Source organism: Molossus molossus, unplaced genomic scaffold (genome assembly GCF_014108415.1).
Source record: "Molossus molossus isolate mMolMol1 unplaced genomic scaffold, mMolMol1.p scaffold_m16_p_3, whole genome shotgun sequence".
NCBI classification, from domain to species: domain Eukaryota; kingdom Metazoa; phylum Chordata; class Mammalia; order Chiroptera; family Molossidae; genus Molossus; species Molossus molossus.
In genome coordinates, this window is record NW_023425366.1 from 14,737,347 (window position 1) to 14,759,466 (window position 22,120).

Sequence of the window (22,120 nt, forward strand, 5' to 3'; positions counted from 1 at the left end):
ACTATCACCCTCTCTTGACACCCCTGAGGGTTTCAGATTAAGGGATCCCTAAAGAGGAATGTCAGTTAAATAGAAGCATGAACCTCTAAACACTCTAGTTGAGGACTGATGTCCAGACCAGGAGGCCCTCCCTGTTGGACCCCGCCCCTCTCTCGTCCGCCTACTCTCTGCCCAGTGCTCCTATCGACTCCCTGTTCCTAAACAAGCCCTGCTGTTGAATGTGCCTCTGTGACAGCCTCTCCACCCTGCAGGTCTCCTTCCCTGTTTTGCCAGCTGAATGGGCATCTTACTCATCTTATATGATGCAACTCAAACTTTGGCTCCTTTGTTTGAGCCTCACCTCTTCAGTGAAGCTGACCACCTCCTCCTTTGTGCCCTCACTAGATCATGGACGGCTGCTGACGTAAAGCCTTTATTACTTCTCATTTATGTCACTTTTCCCTGCGGCTAGATTGGGATTCAGAGCCTGGAACAGAACGAGTACCCAGCAGCTGGGAGGAGGTGGCGGGTGGGGGGAGCAGATGAAAGGGTGACTTTTGGTGCTGTCCAACTTAGAATTTTTGGAATGCATTATTTGATCTTACGGGTTTTAGGAATGTGTGTAGCACCAAGAAAGGAACCAAAAAGAATTTCTTTCTGTATGCTGGGTTAGTATTTGGCATGCAACTTGGAGAGCAAGAAAGAATTCTGAAATCAACACAGAGGGCAAATCTGGTCACTCCATAAACACACCGCTCAGAATGTTGGACTCGTTTCTCAACTAGTTTACCCTCTTTCTGACACAGTGGAGAAACAGGCTGGGAGACGTGTCTGATCCACGGTCATGTCAGGGTCCTGCCTGCTGGTGGCGCCTGTGAGCAGAGGGCACTTTCATCCCAACTCAGTTCGGTTGCAGATTCTAGCAGTTCAACAGCTAATGCGGTAACTGGAAAGGGTTGGGCTGCTTTGGTCACATCTGGGCCTTGGTCTGGCTCCTGTCCTCAGTGTGGTCTCGAGTTAGGAAAACATGAATACAAATGACCCTCCTTTTGGGCAGTAAGAAAACGAATATAATTGGCCTTCAGGACCCAAGGTTAAACGGCTTTGGGCGTGGAGTGATGTAATGTCCTGCCACTTCCGTCCTGCCAACAGAATCAGAGGCCTTTTGAAAATGGAATAGCAGCCCCGGCCAGTTTGGCTCAGTGGCTGAGCATCGGGGCCTGCGGACCAGAGAGTCCCAGGTTCGGTTCCTGCTAGGGGCACGTACCACCCAAAAAAAAAGGAATAGCAAAGTCATAGCTTTAGTGAGTGTCTTTCCTTGTTACTTCGTTTAGCATATTAATAAACTTCATTTTTCATTGAGTGGGAATTCTCTTTGACAAAAGGGCAATGCTATTTTGAAAATTCACTGTAGAAATGTCAGATTATAGCAACGAATGGAAAATAAGAAAATAAAACCTCATTTTACACTCATGTCTTGTAAAACTCCCTTCTCCTAATAAGGACCCTTCTTGTTTTAACCGCGTGCTGTTTCCCAGCAGTCTGTTTGGTCAGAGAAATGGTTGCTTTGTGTGGGAATTATTCACATGCCTCTTCGTTTCTTCTGTGGCTGGTTCTCAGTTGGCAGTTACTTTTTCCTTTGTGTACTTACAGCAGGGCAGGAAAATGAAGTTTTTAATTTGGGGGGGCTGCCTTTCAAGTATTGCTATTTCTGAGAAACTAAACACCATGGTCTCTGCAAGCAAAGGAGCACCAGTCTGTCCCCTCACCCACGGGCCTGTTTCTGTCCATGCTGCAGCCCGAGGACTGCAGGCGGGTGATTGGTGCAATCTGCCGGGTGGCAGAAAAAGGGGGTTGGTATTTTGGGACCTACCTCTACTGAAAAGGTACAAGGACTTTTCTTTGACCAACTACAACCCTACCCTTATGACTATTCCGGCATGGCCAGGTGGAGAGGAGGCCACATGGAAACATCCCTTGCAGCTGTGGGCACGCTTTGTGGGGAGTGCTTTCTCCGCAGGAATGCAGTGGACTCGACGGCAGGAGTAAGAGGGTAAACAGATGTTCCCATCCCTGTGGTCCCCGCAGACAGCCCCTGACAGCCCTCCCTGACGGTCCCTTCCCCGGAACTCATGTTCACTCAGGGAGTTCGTAGGGACTGTCTCTGGTCTCTGCGGTGCCTGGCACCATGCCACGTGCTTGGGACACAGTGTGACCAGGCCAGGTAGGGGTCCTACTTCATGGCAGTGGAAATCGGGTAGAAAAGATGAACAGAATAAATGAAGGTTGTTCCATATTTCCTGCCCCTGTGGTAGGCGCTGGAAGGATCTGAGGAAAACAAGAAGGGGGGCTTCCTGAGGATCAAGCTATTCAAGCAGCTTCTCTGAGGGGTGACATGTAAGCCGAGGCCTAAAGGAAGAGCAGTGGCTGGTGGGTGCCCTGAGGGGTGGAAGGAGGGACCTTCCGGACACGAGGAAGGACCACAGGACATACCGTTAACCCAAGGGGAATCGGGGAGAAAGGCCGAGAAGCCCAGGGGTCTGCCTCTGTCTCACCTGCCCCAGGTCCCCATCTGAGTGCAGGGACAGGACAGGCCCGGCCAGGTCAGGCCGTGAGGGACCAGGAGGCAGAGCCGGACACGCCGCAGGGCTCTGGCGGGCGGCGCCCTCGGAACAGAATGGAGACCACGTGTCAGGCTCCAGTGATGATCGGACAGAACTGATCGGTGGGGAATGGAGTAACTCCCCAAGTCCAGGAGGTCAGAGGGGAGACAGAGGGAGTACCCCAGAAAAGGCCACTTCTCTCTGACTGTGGGTGACGGTGGCTCGTCCTGTTTGTTCTGATCTGAAGGGAGCCATCGGCCGGCAGGGGGACCGGGCCTTCCTGAGACAGAGCAGGGCGCGGGGCTGGGCACGGAGGTGGCAGGTGGGAAGAGGGGAGTGAGGGCCATCATGGTGGCCCGGGGGCACGTGCTGAGCAAAGGCTGTGCCGGAGGCCGGCCACGGTGCCCGAATGAGGAAGCACGGTGGGGACACGGACAGGGTGTGCTCCGTCTGCTAAGTCACAGTTATTCACTGTATTTCCCCACGTGGACCCTTCAGAGAACGTGTACCCTGTCTCGCATTCAGAGTCACGGACAAGCAGGTCTGGGCAGGTTCTAGGGAGAGATGGTGAGGCAGAGAGGTCCCTGTGGGCAGAACGGGTCAGCTCGGGGGAATACAGACAGCAGAGGGAACCGGTGCCCAGGAGACAGACCCGCCAGCAGGGACCCCAGCCCCATGTCTGCGACCTCAGGACAGCCCCGGGAGGTAACACCGTTATCCCACTTTACAGATGAGACCTCTGAGGCCCAGGGCATTTCTGTGACTTGCCTAAGAGCTCGTGACGAGTGAGCAAGAACGGGTCTTCCCACCCAGTTCCGTCCGACATCAAACCCGCACACCTCCATGCCTGTGTGTGTTGACACGCGGGGGCCCCGTGTCTGGGAGCTGCGTGAGTGGCCCTGCCCTCTGGCGTGTGAGGGAACACCTGTCGCTTGAACGGGAGCGCACCGGCTGGTGACTGCGAGGCTGGACCGCCCCAGCGCCACGTGCCACCCTGGGAACCCGACTCAGGCCCCCTTTCCCTGTCTCCACACAGTGCTCCCGGGACTGCAGCGGGGGCGTCCAGACCCGGCAGGTCCAGTGCGTGGACAGACGGGACCACCGGGGCCTGAGGCCGTTCCACTGCCAGGGCCTGGCCGGCCGGCCGCCCCCGCCGAGCGCCAGCTGCAACGTGGAGGCCTGCGAGGAGTGGCAGGTGGAGCCCTGGAGCCAGGTACAGCCGGCCAGTGCCAGCGTCCGTGCCACCACGGGGCTCGAGGTGCGGGGAGGCCACACTGCCCCGTGCCCATGCCTGGCCTCCGTTCAGTCACCCAGCCCGGGGGGGCGGGCGACCAGGTCAACAACTTGAAGACTGTGTGGTGTGGTTTCCACTGTGACACATCAGTGTTTTCGCCAGAACCTATCTCTGGTGGCTAGACAGGGACTGGGGGTCCCTGCTGGGAAATGCATGGGGACCACTTGGATCAGAGCCTCACGGCCGCCCCGGCCTCTGCAGTCAGGCTGCGGGCAGTGGTCGGATCCCTTCCCCACACAGTGCGTCTTGGAGGCCCACCTCTCCGCTAGACGCCCAGGTCATTGCAAGAAGAAGAAGTGTGTGTGTTCGTGTCCTTGTCCGCTGTTTCGTGAGGCCACCGACCCTGCTGGGTCTTTGTCCTGCTTCAGTACATGAAAGCAAGGTTATGCCCTTTGGTGAAACATGATGATCTTATTCCAATGGGCAAATTCCTCGGCAGACAGAAACGCCACTCCCAAATGCATCCGTGCATGGGGGAAAAGAGAAAAACAAAACCAGCCCTGGCAGGGTTGCTCAGTGGTGAAAGCATCGGCCCTTGGACTGAAAGGTCTCGGGTTTGACCCGGTCAAGGGCACATACCTGGGTTGTGAGTTCGGTCCCCAGCCCAGGTTGGGGTCATGCAGGACGCAACTAGTCAATGTGTCTCTCTCATATAGATGTTTTCTCTCTCTCTCTCTCCCTCCCTCCCTCCCTCTTCCACTCTCTCTAAAAATCAATGGAAAAAGATCTTCGGGTGAGGATTAACCACAACAACAAAAAAACAGAACCAGCATATTTTGAGGGTGTCCGTGAGCTAGGCATCTTACCTATACTACTTGATTTAGTTCTCACAACAGCCTGGGTGGGAGGCCTTATTAGTTCCATTTAATTGGTGAAGACATGGAGACTCGGAGGTTAAGAAGCTGACACGCGGTCACACAACTAGAACGTAAATTGGCGGAGGATTAATTCAAGCCTGAGGCACCCTCCAATGCCTGTGCTCCTCTAACCGTAGACGTTAGCACGGTGAACTGAGGAAAAAGAGTACATTAAGAACATTTGGGGGAACCTACATGTGCCAGGGACGGGATGGTAGAGAACCACAGCTGCAGGACACAGAGTTTGGGCAAACTGTCTGAGACGGATTCCCCGAGAGCTACTCACTGTCTGTGTCCGTGGTCAAGCAGAGCCACGCTGATTTCTATCCTCTGGGCCAACACTGGTTCTCTGGGGCAGCAGCACCACCATGCCCGCCTTCTCTTCCTTCCCCCGCCCAGCTCTGGAGAACGTGCAGAACCTGCTCTCTCCTGCTCTGGGCCAAGGCTCCAAGCTCTCTCGTATGCTGAGCGTGATTACGGCTTCCAGAATCCTGGGACTTACAGTGGAGCTTAGACTATCTTGTCAGAGATGAGCAATCATATCTGTTCTCTGGTTAGGAAAACATGTGGTCTTTACACTTCCTCAGCAGCTCATGAGTCTGTTCCTGGAGCATCGTTCCCTGGAGGCCTTCTACCACCCTCCTTTCTAAATCTCTCTGTTCTGAGCAAACACGAGGTTGAAGTCTTCCCTCTGAGGCTCCGAGTAGTGGATGGAGATGCAAAAATGCAAAAGTCAGTTGGGTATATCCTTGGAGCTGCTGGGGGCTAGACATGTGTCGGTTCTTTCCTGAGGCATCATGACGTTGCTGTGTCTACACAGACTGTGGACACCACATGGGAATGTCAGGGAACATCGGCCAGCCCGGACTGCTGCATAAACGGTACATTTCAGCTGTGGAGACATCTCTTCTCTGGTGGGCGGCAAACTTGAGCATGCTTCAGAACCACCTGGTGGGTTTGTTACCACACGGATGTCTGGACCCCCACCCTGTCTCCAATTCAGAAGTCTGGGGTAGGGCATGGAATTTTGCATTTCTAACAAGTACCCAGAAGATGCTGAAGCTGCTAGTCTGAGGACCACACTTCGAGGACCATTGGGTTATATCTTCTTCATCCCTTAGAGATTACTCAGCCTGATAGTCCTGAATCTATATGCACACACGTAGGTATACACAAAGATCTCAAATGCAGAATTACTCTCCCTCTCTCTCTTCATATAGTTAAAAACAGTGAATAAATGGAGAAAAATCCATGTTGACTCTCAAAGTTGAGACATTGTGAAAGCAACAGAGTCATTTTTTATTGGGCAGAAAAGGCTGTCTGTATATAATTTCTGTTTTCTATGGTCCACCCCACTCACAGTGCCTGACGTCATGAGCAAGATGTTGACAACCATACTGTTTTGTTGTTGTTACCATGACATAATTAAGATTTTTCAAGGTACTGAAAGTGCTTTTCAAAGATTCTTGGTGAATTACTTAATTTCCTCCTAGAAACTTCAGGAAGATGAAACAATGTTTCTTATACAGTTATTGTAGTGAGCGAAAAACCTGACACGTTTTAGAATTGTATCCCTTCAGGAACCCAACCTGTCACTTCGGATTTGTTTTGTGAGCATTTGTTTCTGGTGCATCAGAACGCTGAGCAAACCTACAACTTTCCCTGTTCAGAGTACAGACAGATGAATTCTCAGCTTCGTGTAGCAGGAAAGGAGGGCGGAATCTCATTGCAACAGGAGACGAACAGATTTGCATTGCAAGCGTATGTTCCCTGCTTAGGCTGTCGGAGCAAATCATACTAAAAACGTCCACATTTTACATTTTGGTTTCCAGACATTGGTGCCAGAAGTCAAAATGCAGATAACAGTGTCCATCCTGGAATGACAACTCATTTAGATTTTTAACCCGAATTCTTTCTGTTTGACGTATTATTTGACATGGAACTATTTGGCATCTTCTGGTTTTTTCTCCTCCTTTTCTCCGCTTATTCCTTTGTCAGTCTCCTTCCTTCTCTCTCATTCTGTTTCCCACTGTTGTTTGAAATGACCGAGTGGTCATTGTAAGGGACCTGTAACCGGTGCTGCTGGGTCCAATACAGATCCTAATATTCTTCTTTTTTTCTTATCCTCACCCAAGGATATTTTCCCACTGATTTTCAGATAGAGTGAAGGGGAGGGAGGGAGGGAGAGAGAGAGAGGACACATCAGTGTGAAAGAGACACTTTGACTGGTTGCCTCCCACACGATTCTGACCAGGGCTGGGGATTGAACCTACAACCCACGTTTGTATCCTTAACCGGGAACTGAACCCTCAACCCTTCGGTCCATGGGCCAACACTCCAACTGCTGAGCCAAACAGGCCAGGGCCAGACACTAATATTCTTAATAACGCTGCACTCGACGGAAGTGGTAGTAGAAAGTCCTCCTTGACCCCTGCAGTGACATCGTGAGCTTTCTACCTAACCTGTCCCTGTCGTGCGTCAGTGTTCCAGGCCCTGTGGAGGCGGCGTGCAGGAGAGAGGAGTGACTTGCCCGAGAGGCCTCTGTGATTGGGAGAAGAGGCCCATGTCCACTGCGCCCTGCAATGGGCACCCCTGTTGTCACTGGGCCACTGGGAACTGGGACCTGGTAAGAATCCGTTATGTTCTCTTCAATTTATTCTAGTCTAAAAAAAGAAGCATTTGTTTTCTTTTTATTTCAAAAGTAATATGTATTCATTGTAAATGTTCAATGTATCCACTGGTTTACAGTGTGTTTCTATGTATTTCAGTCCTAGTATTCCGCTATCTAATATGCCTCTAAGTCTGCTAAAGTTGACCCGTAGCTGACACGGTGGTCAATGTTTACTGTCTTGAGTTCAGAAGAGAAAAAGATCAAAGACTCTCAAAAGATAAAGATCAGGTATTAAAATTATTGCAGAGGCACGAAGCCTAAGGACAGGCAATTTTTGGCCTGAAACTCTTCGACCCTCCGGCTTTTTCAGAGCGACTGGGAGTAGCATGTGTCAAGTTAGAGGCTTAGCCTGATTTAGCGAGCCCCAGGTCCCCTGTCACCTGCAGATCAGTTTGCCAGGTGGATGGAGAAACAAATAATAGAACTAAACTGTAAATGAGGGGAAGATTTATTATTATTCAAAGTTTATTTGTTGTATAAATAAAACTATCAGTGATACTGAAAAGTAATAAAATTCCATGGATTCGGCCATCACTCTGACTTGTCTTATCCTGGATTCTCTAGAAAATAAAGTCTTGAAGCAAAGTTAATCACTTTATTAGGAGATACAATTCCTGGGAAGCAGATGTGATAGAAAAAAGGGAGGAGGCAGGGGAGGAGGGGGACCAGGTACGAGGTGGTGCGTCACCGGCCTGACCGCGCGTGGTGTCAGGAGTAGGTGATGACTCATTCTCGAAAAGTCTTACCGAAGCTGTATGAACTACCGCCTCTCAGGGCCGTTTGTCCAGAGGCAGGACGAGAGAGCTCCTGGCTCCCAAGAATGGCTAAAAGGTCTCCCCTCAGTTGGCTAGTACCCTCCATTGTCTTGGGTTAGTCATGTGTGGGCAGGTCCCACTGTGTCTCGTGCCTCATTGGCAACAAGAAAGCCCAGAGTTGGGAGACGAGAGGCACAGCTTGGGCACAAGGTGCATGCCCCCGGGCTGCGCTTCCATGAAGCTGGGTACTGGCTCAGCTGGGGAAGGTCAAGGCCCAGCTGGGCAAGGCAGGGCTGAGGGGATCTAATACACTGACCTCTCAACTCGAAATGTTTTTTAAAGAAACGTGTTCTCCTGGAAGTGTGTTTTGATGGTTATAAGTATAACACAGGCCAGTGCAGTCTTTTGCCAGACATAATGCCCCCATGTTGAGGTTGCTGTATTCTTAGTAGTCTTCACTGTGCATATCTGTAGAGTTGTACCTGTACATCCATGAACAATTCAAATACTGGTGTGTACTATATATTTTTTGTGTGGCTCTTACTATATTGTTATTTTTATTGATCATTCTTCTACTCATACACCAGGGTTCTTTTATCTAGAACATAGTATTTTTCTTTTTCTTTTATTCTCACCCGAGGACATGTTTTTACCTATTTTCAGATAGAGCGAGAGGGAGAGAGGGAGAAAGAGAGAGAGAGAGAGAAACATCGACGCGAGAGAGATACATCGAGTGGTTGTCACCCACACGACCCCAACCAGGGCCGGGAACAAACTACAGCCGAGGTACGTGCCCTTAGCAGGAACTGAACCTGAGACTCTCCAGTCCACAGGCTGATGCTCTAACTGCTGAGCCAAACTTCCCAGGGCTCCTTTTTTTTAATACCCTCACCTGGGGATATGTTTTTATTGATTTTAGATAGAGAGGAGGGAAGAGAGAGAGAGAGAGACTTGAATGTGAGAGAGAAACATCAGTTGGTTGCCTCTAGTACACACCCTGACCAGGGATTGAACCTGCAATACTAGGTATATGTCCTGACTGGGAACCAAACCCACAACCCTTTGGTGCAAGGGACAACACTCCAACCACTGACCCACCCAGCCAGGGCTTATTTATTTATTTTTGATTAAATGTATTGGGGTAATATTGGTTAATAGTTTTCTGGTTTTTTATCCTTACCCGAGGACATTTTTGCATTTATCTTCAGCTAGAGCAGGAGGGAGAGAGGGAGGAAGGGAGAGAGAGAGACACATTGACTGGTTGCCACCCACACAACCCCAACCGGGGCCAGGGATGAACTGCAACCCAGGTATGTGCCCTTAGCAGGAACCGAACCCGGGCCTCTCTGGTCTGCGGGCTGACGCTCTAACTGCTGAGCCAAACCAGCCCGAGTGGTTAATAGTTTTATATAAATTTTAGGTGTACAAATTTATGACATGACATTTGTCTACTCTATTATGTGTTCACCACCCAAAGTGTCGTCTCCTTCCATCACCGTGCACTTGACCTCTTTACCCTCTTCATCTTCCCCACCTCCCTTTTCCTCTGGTAACCAGCCTTCTGTTGTTTACATCTATGAGTTTGGTTTCGTTTGTTTGCTTGTTACTTTTGCTTTTATATCCAGCCCCTGAGTGAAGTCATATGATCCTTGTCCTTTTCTGACTGTCTTATTTCACTCAGCATAATACTCTCACGATCCATCCATGTTGTTGCAAATGGCAATATTCCATCTTTTAGTGGCTGAGTAGTATTTCATTGTAGTATATACCACATCTTCTTTACCCAGTCATGGTCAAAGGACACTTAGCCATGTCTTGGCTACTGCAAACAATTCTGCAATAAACATAGGAGCACATATATCTTTATTTACAAATAAGTATTTTCAAATTTTTCAGATAGATACCCAGAATTCTAAAAGCACATATTTGGTAGATTCAGACACATTTTCTTACACCCCCAGGCATACCTTGTCTAAGCTGCTGTCACAGGCTAGTGACTCTCCTTCCGCTCGCAGGAAAGGTCATGACCTCACAGTGGAACCTTATCTGTTGGGACAGCTCACCTAGGACGTGGCCCAGCCGGGTCATTCCACACTCTCTCTCCATCCCGCCGTGGTTCTCCTCTCCCACCTCTCTCTTTATCGTACTCTGCGCTTTCTGCGTAGCTCCGTTCCCCTTCCTCACTCCGACTTCCAGCCCCAGATCAAGTCTTGTTCAAAGAAGCTGGATTATGGAGAAAACAGGGCCCAGATATGAAATGTTTTTCTACTTTATTCATCATTCAACCTCTGTGCACACTCTACAGAAAACCAGTAGTAAATTATGCCAAATTCAATTCCACAAAATCTGTCATGAGACTCTTCCTAACTTCACATCTCCACACTATCAGTGCCTTTATCCTGTGCCTCCAATAGAAGGTTCGATAATTGAGGCTTTCCCCTCCTTGACCACGGTGGGTCGGGGGTGTTCTGCTGGAGTCCCTGGGTGAACCTGGGGACAATCCCGACGGCTCATGCGCCCCTCTCTTTCAGTGCACCGCTTCCTGTGGGGGTGGCTTTCAGAAGAGGACTGTCCACTGCGTTTCCTCAGAGAACAATGGCACTGAGGAGCCAGCCCAGTGCCAGTGTGATCATGAACCCAGACCTCCCGAGTTCCAGAAATGCAACCAGCAGGCCTGCAGGAAGGGTGCTGGTGAGTGAATGGCGTTGCTCGTGGGGGGATGGCTTCCCGCAAATGAGTTGTCCCGCGTGACTCGATTCCTGGTAGCTTCAGTCCCCTTGCTGAGCTAGGAAGCTTACTGCTAAAGGCCAGCCAGCATCCCTGGCAGGAAGCTGTCTGACGTGGTGAGGTTCGACTAATTCCTTGAGGGGCTGTCTCATCCATCTTCCTAAAGCACATTCCTACTGATGGCATCCCACACAGGGAAGAATCACTCCTCTTCCTTCAAGGATTTTTCAGAGATGCTCCAGCCTTTCTCAGGAACCCATCAAGTACTGCATGGCCCTCTCTGTCAGTCCAGCACACTGGCACCACAGAAACTGAGATGCAAATTTTTGGCGCGGGATTCATTAAGAAAATGCCCCAGGGAAGACCATTAAGGGAGTGTGGGCAGCAAGACAGAACCGGATGAAGCACAGCCAGGCTGCCATCTCCGGCACAGCCCTAACTTCAGCCTCGTCCCCCAGGGGAGCTCCAGGGTGTAAGTCCTGTCTCAGGTGTCTGCTCCTGAAGCCAGTGAGCTGGACTGTCACACTCTCTCACCCTTTTGCTGTTGGCCAGTGGCTACCCGGGGGAAGTGAATTTGCAGGCATTTAAGGTTCTCTACATGGAGAAATAACGCAGCCCCAGTAGGCTGTGGGAAGTTCTCTGAAAGAGCCAGAGTCCTGGGCATTAGAGGCTGAAGAAAGGGGACACTGGGACTTGGGCGGAGGTGCAATGACACATAAAAATGGACCAAAAAATCCAAAGAGAGAGATCTGAACAGCGGAGCGTCACTGTTGTCTACTATATTCCACTTTCACTTTCAAAAGGCCCCCCTATTTAAATGATGCGTGGTCACCTGAGTCATTCTAAGTGTGTTACACTGCAGCTTGGAGAGGTGTGTGGCGTGTTTGTGATTACACGGCGGGGTGATGTCAGCCAGATGCCAAGTCTGGTCTCCTTTCTACCCTCCATATGCCGTATGTCCTCATGCTTTGGAATCAGAGAGCAGCGGGTTTGCTTCCCATAGCAGCCCCTTTCTACCTGTGTGACCTTGGCTAGTTATCTGACTTTCTAACCTCAGTTTTCCTTTTGAGATAAATTTAACAAAGAAGGTGAAGGACCTATACACTAAAAACTACAAGACATTGTTGAAAGAAATTGAGAAAGGTACAAAGAAATGGAAAGATACTCAATGCTCATGAGTTCATAGAATTAATATTGTTAAACTGTCCATAATACCCAAATCTTTACACAAATTTAAAGAAATCTCTGTTAAAATCCTACTGGCATTTTTTCCCACATAAATAGAAAAAAAATACCTCAAATTTGTATGGAACCACAAAAAGCCCTGAATAGCTAAAGAAATCCTTTTAAAAAAGAACAAAGCTAGAGGTATCATATACCTTGATTTCAAACTATACTACAAAGCTACAGTAATCAAAACAGTGTGCCATTGATAGAAAAACAAACAAACTAACTAATGGAAATGGATTGAAAGCCCTGAAATAAACCCACACATATGTGGGCAACTAATTTTTCACAAAGGAGACAAAACCATACAATGGAGAAAGGAAAGTCTCTCAGTAAATGGTGCTGGAAAAACCGAAAAGTCACATACAAAAGAATAAAACAGGACTTCTACCTGATACCACACACAAAAATTAACTCAAAATGTATTGAAGACTTGAATATAAAACCTGATCCAATAAAAAACACAGAAGAAAACGTAGGCATTAAACATACGAACCTTGATCTTGAGAAGTTTTTGTGAATTTGACCTCAAAGGCATGGGAAGTAAAAGCAGAACTAAATGAATGTGATTATATCAAACTAAAAAGCTTCTGCACAGCAAAAGAAACCATCAATAAAACAAAAAGGCAACCAACTGAATGGGACAAGATATTTAGAAATGGTACTGCCAATAAGATGATACTTCCAGTAATTTACAGCCTGGAGCTCCCCTGGGGGCCAGGCTGAAACTAGAACTGTCCCAAAAGGGAGCCCCAGCCTGGCCGTGCTTCCTCCCTTCTCTCTTGCTTCTCATGCTTCCTAATGGTCTTCCCCAGGAAACTTTTCTTAATGAATCTCTTGCACACAAATTTGCACCTAGAGTCGATCTCTGCAGAACCTAAGACCACAGTGCTGGATTAATATATCCAAAATTTATGAGTAAGACATACAACTCTACAGCCAAAAAAATCTGATTAAAAAATGGGCAGAGGACCTGACTGGACACTCATTCAAGGAGGACACACGGATGTCCAATAGATATATAACAAGATGCTGAACATCACCAGCTGTAAGGGAAATGAAAATCAAAACTACAATGAGATACTTACTACCTCGTATTTGTTAGAATGGCTATTATCAAAAAGACAAGAAGTAAGTGTTGGAAAGGATGTGGAGAAAACAGAACCCCCACACACAGCTGGTGAGAATGTAAATGGTACAGCCACTGTGGAAAACAGTATGCAGGCTTCAAAAAAAAAAAAAATTAAGAATAGGTCTACCATATGACCTAACAATCTCTCTTCTGGTTATCTACCAGAAAAAAATTGAAAACACTTATTCATAAAGATATAGGTACCTCTATGTTCATTGCAGTATGATTTGCAATACCCAAGACTTCGAACAAACAACTTAACTGTCTTTTGATGATGGATGAATGGATTTAAAATAAAAAGAATGTGCTATGTATATACAGTGGAATAGTACTCAGCCATAAAATGATGAACTAATGACATTTTTCACAACATGAATGGAGCTTGAGAGTATTATGCTAAATGAAATAAGTTAGATGGAACATGACAAGAACTATACGATTTCACTCATATGAAGATATTTTTAAAAGCAACAAACCAACAAACAAAAAACAGAAAAGCTCATAAATACAGATAACAGAATGGTAGTTATCAGAGGTGAAGGGGAGTGAGGGAGGATATATATGTTGATGAAAGGAGACTAGACTTCAGGTTTGGGGCACTCAACAGAGAATACAGATATTGTATTATGAAGGTGTACATCTGAAATTTATATAGTATTATTATTAACCAATGCAACTCCAGTAAATTTAATTTAAAAATAAAATGCTGAAGCAATAGAATCCTTCTATATTGTTTTGATTCTATTTATGTAGTTGAAGTAGCAACACAGTCTTGGTTGATATGCCTAGCATTATCAGTTATTTTTAAATTATATGTAGATTGTCTTTGTCTTATTGCTGAATAACACAATCTTCAATAATCAAAACTGTTAAATGCATCCCTGGTACTTTTTTCTTGAATTCAAACATGAAGGGAGGGTGACTAACAGTTGGCTGGCAATGGACATAAGTAACAATGAATTCCACTCACCAACAATTTTCTGGGCACAGAGTTAATTATTAACTTCTCTTAAGGGCAGAGCCCGGATTACTCATGGAGAAACTACATGAAAGAAAGTGATTGATTTGAAAGCCAACCACCCACCCTGTCTACTGTGCTCTCTGAAATGCTTTGAAAACAAGTCATTCAGTGCCCAGATTCCTGCCAGCCTTCCAGCCATCACAAGAAACATGCCCCTATGTCTTTCCTGTAAGATTGGGTATGAGTTCGTGTGATGTTTCTCTCCTCCAGGTCTTCATACTTCCTTTGGGTGCCATCTAAATCATTAATGATTTCAAATCTAAAGCAAAACTACCATTTCCAAGTTAGGGACTATAAAAAAACCTTTTTGTGTATCTGGGCTAAGAAATAAAACATCAAAAAATTCAGAAATATTTACTGAGTATCAGCTATATTCTGTGCATTACATTTATAATGATCAAAAACCCAAAGCAAAATCCTTATGCATACTATTCCTGGGTTTTTGTTTTGTTTTTTAATTTGGGGAGTGTGAGGTAGAGAAGGCAAGAAGAATAAGAAAGCGATAGGGACAGTACTTAGACCAAAAGTTGATACAAATGAACATTTGAGCCAGGAAACTTTTTTTATCCTCACCCGAGGACAATTTTCCATTTCTTTCTCTTTTTTTTTGGTTCAGATAGAGTGAGAGGGAGAGAGAGAGAGAGAGAGAAACATCGATGTGAAAGGGACACATCAAGTGGCTGCCACCTGCACGACCAACCAGGGCCAGGGACAAACTGCAACTGAGGTACATGCCCTTAGTGGGAACCGAACCCGGGTCTCTCTGGACCACAGGCTGACACTCTAACCACTGAGAAAAACCAGCCGGGGCAAGCCAGGAAACTTTTGATTGGAGAATATTCTTCTAAATGAGTAGGATTTTATTAATTTATTTATTCAGCAAATATCACTGATAGTAACCTATGTCTCAGGCAAGTGTTAAAAACTGAGGGTACAGAAATGAGTATGACAGTCCCCGGCTTCAAGAACCCAAAGTCTTACAGAAACTGTATTTGTCAACAATATTGAAATTGTTTTTTCAACTTTCCTTTGTGGGCAAAATATTATCCTTTTAACCTAGACACAGCTGACAGCAAGGAAGCATGCTAATAACTATCCGTTTAAATTTCCAAGTACGCTTTTTATTGAACAGGCAGAGGCAAATTGGCATCTCCTCTCCAAGTTACCCCTAATTACAAGCATTATGTATGGTTCAGCTGGGATCCAGTTGGCTGACGAGCACAACAAGCCTTCATTGTTCTACAACAATCAGGAGAACTGATGCAGTTCAGCCATGTCATGATGAGGCTCATGGTCATTATCTAAATGAGCTGCTAAACATAGGTCTGGCACATAGGGTCCCAATATAGGCCACCACTGTCCTCCAGTCTTCTTTCCAGGCCCCTACTCTCAAACAGAGGATCCCAAAGCATGTTTTCAGGGCTCCTAAGGACCATTGAAATTCAGGGCTCATGACCTCATGGTTCCCCAAATCAGGCAAGGACACCTAGCTTGTTCGGGCCTCTTTCAGTCACGTAGGGGTGTTGACCTAACCCGACAGTGAGAGCCCTGTGTTGAGCAAATGAAGATGCTTTGGTCAGGGAAGACCTGTCCCTGTGGTCCCCTCCTCCCCCGCCATCAGTCCAGGAGATTCATTCTCTTGTCAGCAGAGGTCTGAAGGCAGCGAGGCCACATTCAAATCCAAGCACCACCATCTTCACACCAGCTTCATGATGTTGGGCTGGTTACTAAGAGTCTTTGGAACCCTCAGTTTTTAAAAAGAGAATATTTATATCTATAAGCAAATTTCTTTGAGGATCCAAAGAGATAGTATGTGTCAAGCATACTATCCTTCCTTCCTCTGTGTGTCTGTCCTCACATGGCTTTCACTTCTGGGTGTGTATCTGTCTCTTCTTTTCTTACAGGAACACATTCATGTTAGATTAAGGGCCCACCTTTCTCCAATATGACCTCATCTTAATTTATATCCTAATATATCTGCAAAGAAACATTTCCAGGCTTCCCATCCAAGATGACAATATAGTAAGACCCTGAACTCACCTCCCCCACCCCAAACACATCAAATTTACACCTACAGTTGGAGCAATTATCTCAAAGAAGAACTGAAGACTGACTGGCTAGCTTCTGCACAACAAACAATGGAGATCACATAGAAATGGGTAGGAGAGCCAGACATGGTAGCATGGGAATCCCATCTGTAATGCACCAACCTGTAGTAAGGAGTCATCGCACTGAAGGGCCTGTACTTAGACTAGCCAGCCCTGGGACACAATGAGAAAGTAGTCCTAAAGTGTATGGGAATCCTAAACTGTATGGGAAGGAAATCCATTTAAAAACCCTAGGGCATTGGCCAACTGAAAGGGGAAGCATGGAAATGCTCTCTGGTGTGGGGGCACCAGAGAGAACCATTTGTTGTCCTCCCCCCCACCTTCATCACATGGGCAGGAGCATGATCCAGGCACTCTAGCCAGCTGGCCAAGACCATTTGAGTATGCACCAGACCCCAGAACCACACCAGCTCAGTGGCTTGTCCAAGGACTCCCTGTGGCTCCATACCTGCTCCAACTACAGCTCCAGATCCCGGCACAGCTTACCCACAGGTCTCCTTGAAGCCTGCTCCAGCTATAGCGACAGCAATCTTGAGAAAGAAGAACAAATTTGGAGGTATCATGGCACACAATATTAAACTGTACTGCAAAGCTATAGTAATCAAAACAGCATGGTAACGGCATGGAAACAGACACATATATCAATGGAACAGAATAGAGAGCCCCCAAAATAAACCCACACCTATATAGTCTATTATTCTATAACAAAGTAGGCAAGAATATACAATGGGTTAGACAGTTCCCTCAATAAATGGAGCTGGGAAAACTGAACAAATACATGCAAAAGAATGAACCTAGACCACTTGAGACATAAATGTAAGACCCCAAACCATAAAACCCCTAGAAGAAAACGTATGCAGTAAAATCTCTGACCTTTCTTTAAGTAATATTTTTTTTATATCTCCTCAGACAAGAGAAATAAAAGAAAAGATAAACAAATGGGACTACATCAAACTAAAAAGTTTTTTCACAGCAAGGGAAATCATTAACAAGACAAAAAGACAACCTACTGAATGGGAGAAGATATTTACCAGTGATATATCTGATAAGGGGTTAATATTCAAAATATATTAAAAAAATTCATTCAACTTAAAACACACACACACACACACACACACATCTGTTTCAAAAATGGACAGAGGACCTGAATAGACATTTCTCCAAAGAGGACATACAGATGGCCAATAGACATATGAAAAGATGCTCAGTGTCACTAACTATCAGAGAAATGCATGTTAAACTGCAATGAGATATCACCTCACATGCGCCAGAATAGGTATCATCAATTATTAATCAACAAACAGGTGTTGATGAGGATGTGGAGAAAAGGGAACCCTCGTGCAGTGTTGGTGGGATTGTAAATCTGTGCAGCCACAGATGGCAAACAGATTGGAGGTTCCTCAAAAAAAATTAAAAATAGAACTATCTTTTGACTCAGCAATTTCATTTCTTGGTATTTATCTGAAGAAATCCAAAACACTAATTCAAAAAGGTATATATGCACGCCTATGTTCATTGCAGCATTAATTATAAAGCTAAGATATGGAAGAAACCTATGTGTCTACTGATAGAAGATTGGATAAAAAAGATGCAGTACATATATACAATGGAGTATTATTACTCAACCATAAAAAATGAAATCTTGCGATTTGTGGAAACATGGATGGAACTAGAGAATAATATGTTAAGTAAAATAAGTTGGACAGAGAAAGACAAATACCATATGATTTTATGTATATGTGGAATCTGAAAAAACAATACAAATGATCAAACAAAATGAAACAGAAATAAACTCATAGATACAAAGAACAAATTGATGGTTGCCAGAAGGGAGGGGTTTGGGAAGAAGATTAAGAAGTAGAAACTTCCAGTTATAAAATAAGTTACAGGTATGTAGTGGATAGCATAGGGAATAGAGTCAATAATATTATAATAACTATATACAGTGACAGATCATTATTAGACTTACTGTAGTTATCATTTTGTAAGGCATATACATGTTGAATCACTATGTTGTACACCTAAAACTAATATAATGTTGCCCTGGCCAGTGTGGCTCAGTTGGTTGGGTGTCATCCAGTGCATGGAAAGGTTGCTGGTTCAATTCCTGGTCAGGGCATGTGCCCAGGTCGATCCCTGGTAGCGGGCATGCAGGAGACAGCAATGTTTTTTCTCTCTCTCTATCTAAAAACATCAATAAAAATATTTTAAAAAACACTATATAATATTGTATGTCAGCTATAATTAAAAACAAAAATTTTAAAGCTTATTTGGAAATAAATATTTCCAAATAAGGTCATATTCACAATTACCAATGATAGGGACTTCAACTTTGGGGGACACAACCCAACCCACAACCAGGTTAGAATTTGGGGGTCTCTAGGAGGCCCTTTTTGTAATGAAAGACATTCAGGAGAGAGATCACCCTTTCGCCCTTAGTAGAAAAAGCTTATGCGTGTTAACAGAACTGTTCAAGTTAGGCCATAGTGCCATGTTTGAGCAAACCATACAGTAATGATACCACTTTCGAGATTAGAGTAGAAGAGAACTGTGTGATCCAACATGGACAGAAGAAGCTTTGTGGAGAGAAAGGATGGAAGCTGAGATGGCACACTTCCTCTGTCTTCTTCCTCTCTGGAAGTAGCCCCAGGGCACTCAGACTCATGGCAAAAAGAATGTGGGGTGAAGAGCTAATGCAAATGCACCTTCTCCGTCCACCGTCCACCATCCACAAAGGCGTCAGGAGAGGCTCACTAAGGAACCGGAGCAGCTCTGTCACCCAGGCGTCCATGCTGAGCCCTGTTCCCAAACCAGAAACCTAGGAAGGAATCCTTTCCTTGTTCTGAACAGCAGCCCACGTGGCACACGGCCCAGGCGCCATAGAGAACCCCAGCTGCTAGGGAGGGGGGGTGTTGAAGGAGGCATGGGAGACAGAAAGCTCAAATTTCTTTTCACAATAGGAATGCTTGACAGAAATGTGCTCTTTCTCAAATGTCAGAGCATGTACCAAAATTTCCTGTGGGATTTTAGGAGAGATGGATTGTTATAATGGGTGTAAGAAGAGGCCTAAAGAAGAAAAAAATCAGCAATGAAGAATGGAGGGGTTCAGGGCTCCAGGAGCATTGCATGTTGCCTATTCTCAAGGGCACTTCAAATTTGCTCGCAAAATGGAATTTGAGAGGTAACAGAAGACACTGATTTTTCCACACACACGCACAAAGTCACCGTCAAGGGAATAAATAATGTGCCTTGAAGAGATAATAAGTAGTTTTTGCCTTTGTGAGCTGAAGGTGAAAAAGCAGAGAGAGGCAAAAATACTGTCACAGGCTTTGAGTAAAGAGAGTATTACCTGAGTTTCTACTTTTACTGACAGTTCTATTTACAAAGGACAGAAGCCTGTTTGTGAAAAAGCTTTTCTCCGGGACCTTTCAAATCTTTTCCGTAAGGAGAAAGAAAGACAAGCAGAGCTCAGTGGGGCACTCAAGCAAGGTTCAAACGATTTCACTGTATGGAAGAGAAATCTGTAATTGGGACCTTACTGAATTCCTTCCAGACCAGGAGTCTGTGGACCCGACAATGTGCATCTCACCCATAGAATGTGTGGTGGTGGTTCTTGAGAAACTTGTCTAATTCCCTGCTTCGTGTATGAGGAAAGCACCCCGCCCCCCACCATCAGATTAAGGGACTTCTTGCCCAGAGCTAGCTAGAGCAAATCAAGGATTAGAACCCAGGTAACTAATTATATACTTGTTATGGGAATTACCTGGGTATCTGATGCCTTCATCTTCATGGTACATTTCTGGAGGGCAGGGACCACATTAGGCTGCTGAGTGGTGCTCAGAAAGCACTGGTTAGTTGGCTAACTGAGTGATTGCTTGGTGTTCTGAACAGTATGACTGATGAAAGCAAGAGCTGTAGGGTCAGTTCTGCCTGTGTCCAGATCTAGGTGTACCACTTATCAGCTGGATAACATTGTGCCGGTTCTTCACCTCTGTAGGTCTTACATTCCTCATTTGTGAAACAGAAAGAATAGTTGTATTTATTTGACAGTACTGCTGTGAAGATGAAATGAACATAACATTGCATTCAGCTGTCACATAATAATACTGCACAAACACCTCTACACTCAGGGCTTTAAAACTACAGTCATGCATTTTTTGTTTGGCATCTACCGGTCAGCTAAGGTGCAGGTGATCTAGCCAGGCATTGGTTGGCTTTGGCCACAAGCTGTAGGTTTGGTTGAGGTCAGCTCCGTAAGTCTCTCATCGTCCATGGCATGAGCTTGCTTCTCATGGTGATGGCAGAAGCTCATCAGGGCAGGGTCACCCTTCTGCACATCCCATGGCCCCAAAGCAATCATGTCTACTAGCATCCCATTGTCCAAAGCAAGTCACAGAGCTGATCCCAAAGTGTAGAAGTAGGGAAGTATTTATTCATCACCCACCAGGTGACCATGGCGAGGATGGGAATGTTTACCACTGCTACAGGGGAGTGAAGACTTGTAACTGATCATTCAATTCAGTGTATCACACACACTTTGCCTAGTGCCTGATACATTATGAATGTTCAGTGGATGTCCACTACTATTATGAATTGCTATGGAACTTTTCTTGGTAGACATATAAAGTCTTCCATTATTAATAAAAATTGTGCTCATTCGCTTACAAAGGATAATCTTCAATATTTTCTTAATATTTTCCCCTGCCACAGATGTGCTTTGCACCAAAGACAACTTATCAGTCAGTTTCTGCCAGACACTGAAAACCATGAAGAAATGTTCGGTGCCCACTGTGCGGGCTCAGTGCTGCCTCTCCTGCTCCCAGAGCCACGTGGTCCAAACCCGAAGGCCAAGGAGGCCACAGGCGCTCAAGAACCCCGAAGCATTCTAAGTCCAGGAGGAAGCCACCCATCACCATAGACTGCTGCAGCCTGCTGACTGTGACCTGCTCTAGCCCCAGGACCCACTTCATGGAGGTGTTACTCTGTGCATTTCAGGTCTAACTTTGGATCATAACAAAACAAAATCCACTGTGTTCCATTAGCTACAAAATTAGGTCCCTTGCAGGAGGTTGGGCCCATAACACTTGCTGATCCCTGAGAGGCTGGTGAGGTACCTGGGAGAATTAGGCATCTCCTCTGCTCAGCTCCTGGGAAAGGTGCCAAATTAAGCAAGTCTGTGAAATATCTTTTTTTCACCCCTCAAAGAGAAAAACAAAGAGACCAGATTTTTCCCAGACTACCTCAAAAGTATCAGGAAACACAGCCACACGTACCCAAGGAACAAAGAATTCTGTTAGTTGACCTTGGTAGGATCATCTTTCCCCCACCCCTTTCTGCTGGGGGCAGCTGCTGTTTAAAAGATCATGAGGGAGCTTTAGGACATTCCCTTGGTTCATCCAGGCAGAGGACCCAGTATTCTTCCCCCAGTATTCAAGTACACAGGAAGAGCAAGTGCTCGTCCCTCAGTCTGTCCCTAGTCCCTGCAGACCCCATCTGGGCTGTTCAGATGCCCACCTAGAGACATAGAATAAGAGGAAGCAGGCAGAAACTGGAGAATTTAGTGAGGCTGAGGCATTTAGATTATAAAGAAGACGTTTCTGACCTGAGGATAATTTCTATGAAAACTCTTAAAAAGAACAGAAATTAATTTCTTGCTAGTACAGTTGACCCTTTGAACAATGTGGGTTTGAACTACATAGATCCACATATATGTGGATTTTTCCAATGAATACTTGTGCTGTTTCCC

The 22,120-nt window shown here is 45.9% G+C and overlaps 1 protein-coding gene across 1 annotated transcript in view; it reads left to right on the top strand.

Moving 5' to 3' along the window:
- ADAMTS12 (ADAM metallopeptidase with thrombospondin type 1 motif 12) overlaps positions 1–21,263 on the top strand; it is a 262,620-nt gene extending 241,357 nt beyond the window's left edge. Inside the window, exons 21-24 of the mRNA XM_036280361.1 lie at positions 3,619–3,795; positions 7,216–7,359; positions 10,691–10,850; positions 21,085–21,263. Of these exons, the coding sequence (XP_036136254.1) occupies positions 3,619–3,795; positions 7,216–7,359; positions 10,691–10,850; positions 21,085–21,263 (660 nt within the window). The remainder of the gene's footprint in view (positions 1–3,618; positions 3,796–7,215; positions 7,360–10,690; positions 10,851–21,084) is intronic.
- The last annotated feature ends 857 nt before the right edge of the window (positions 21,264–22,120 follow it).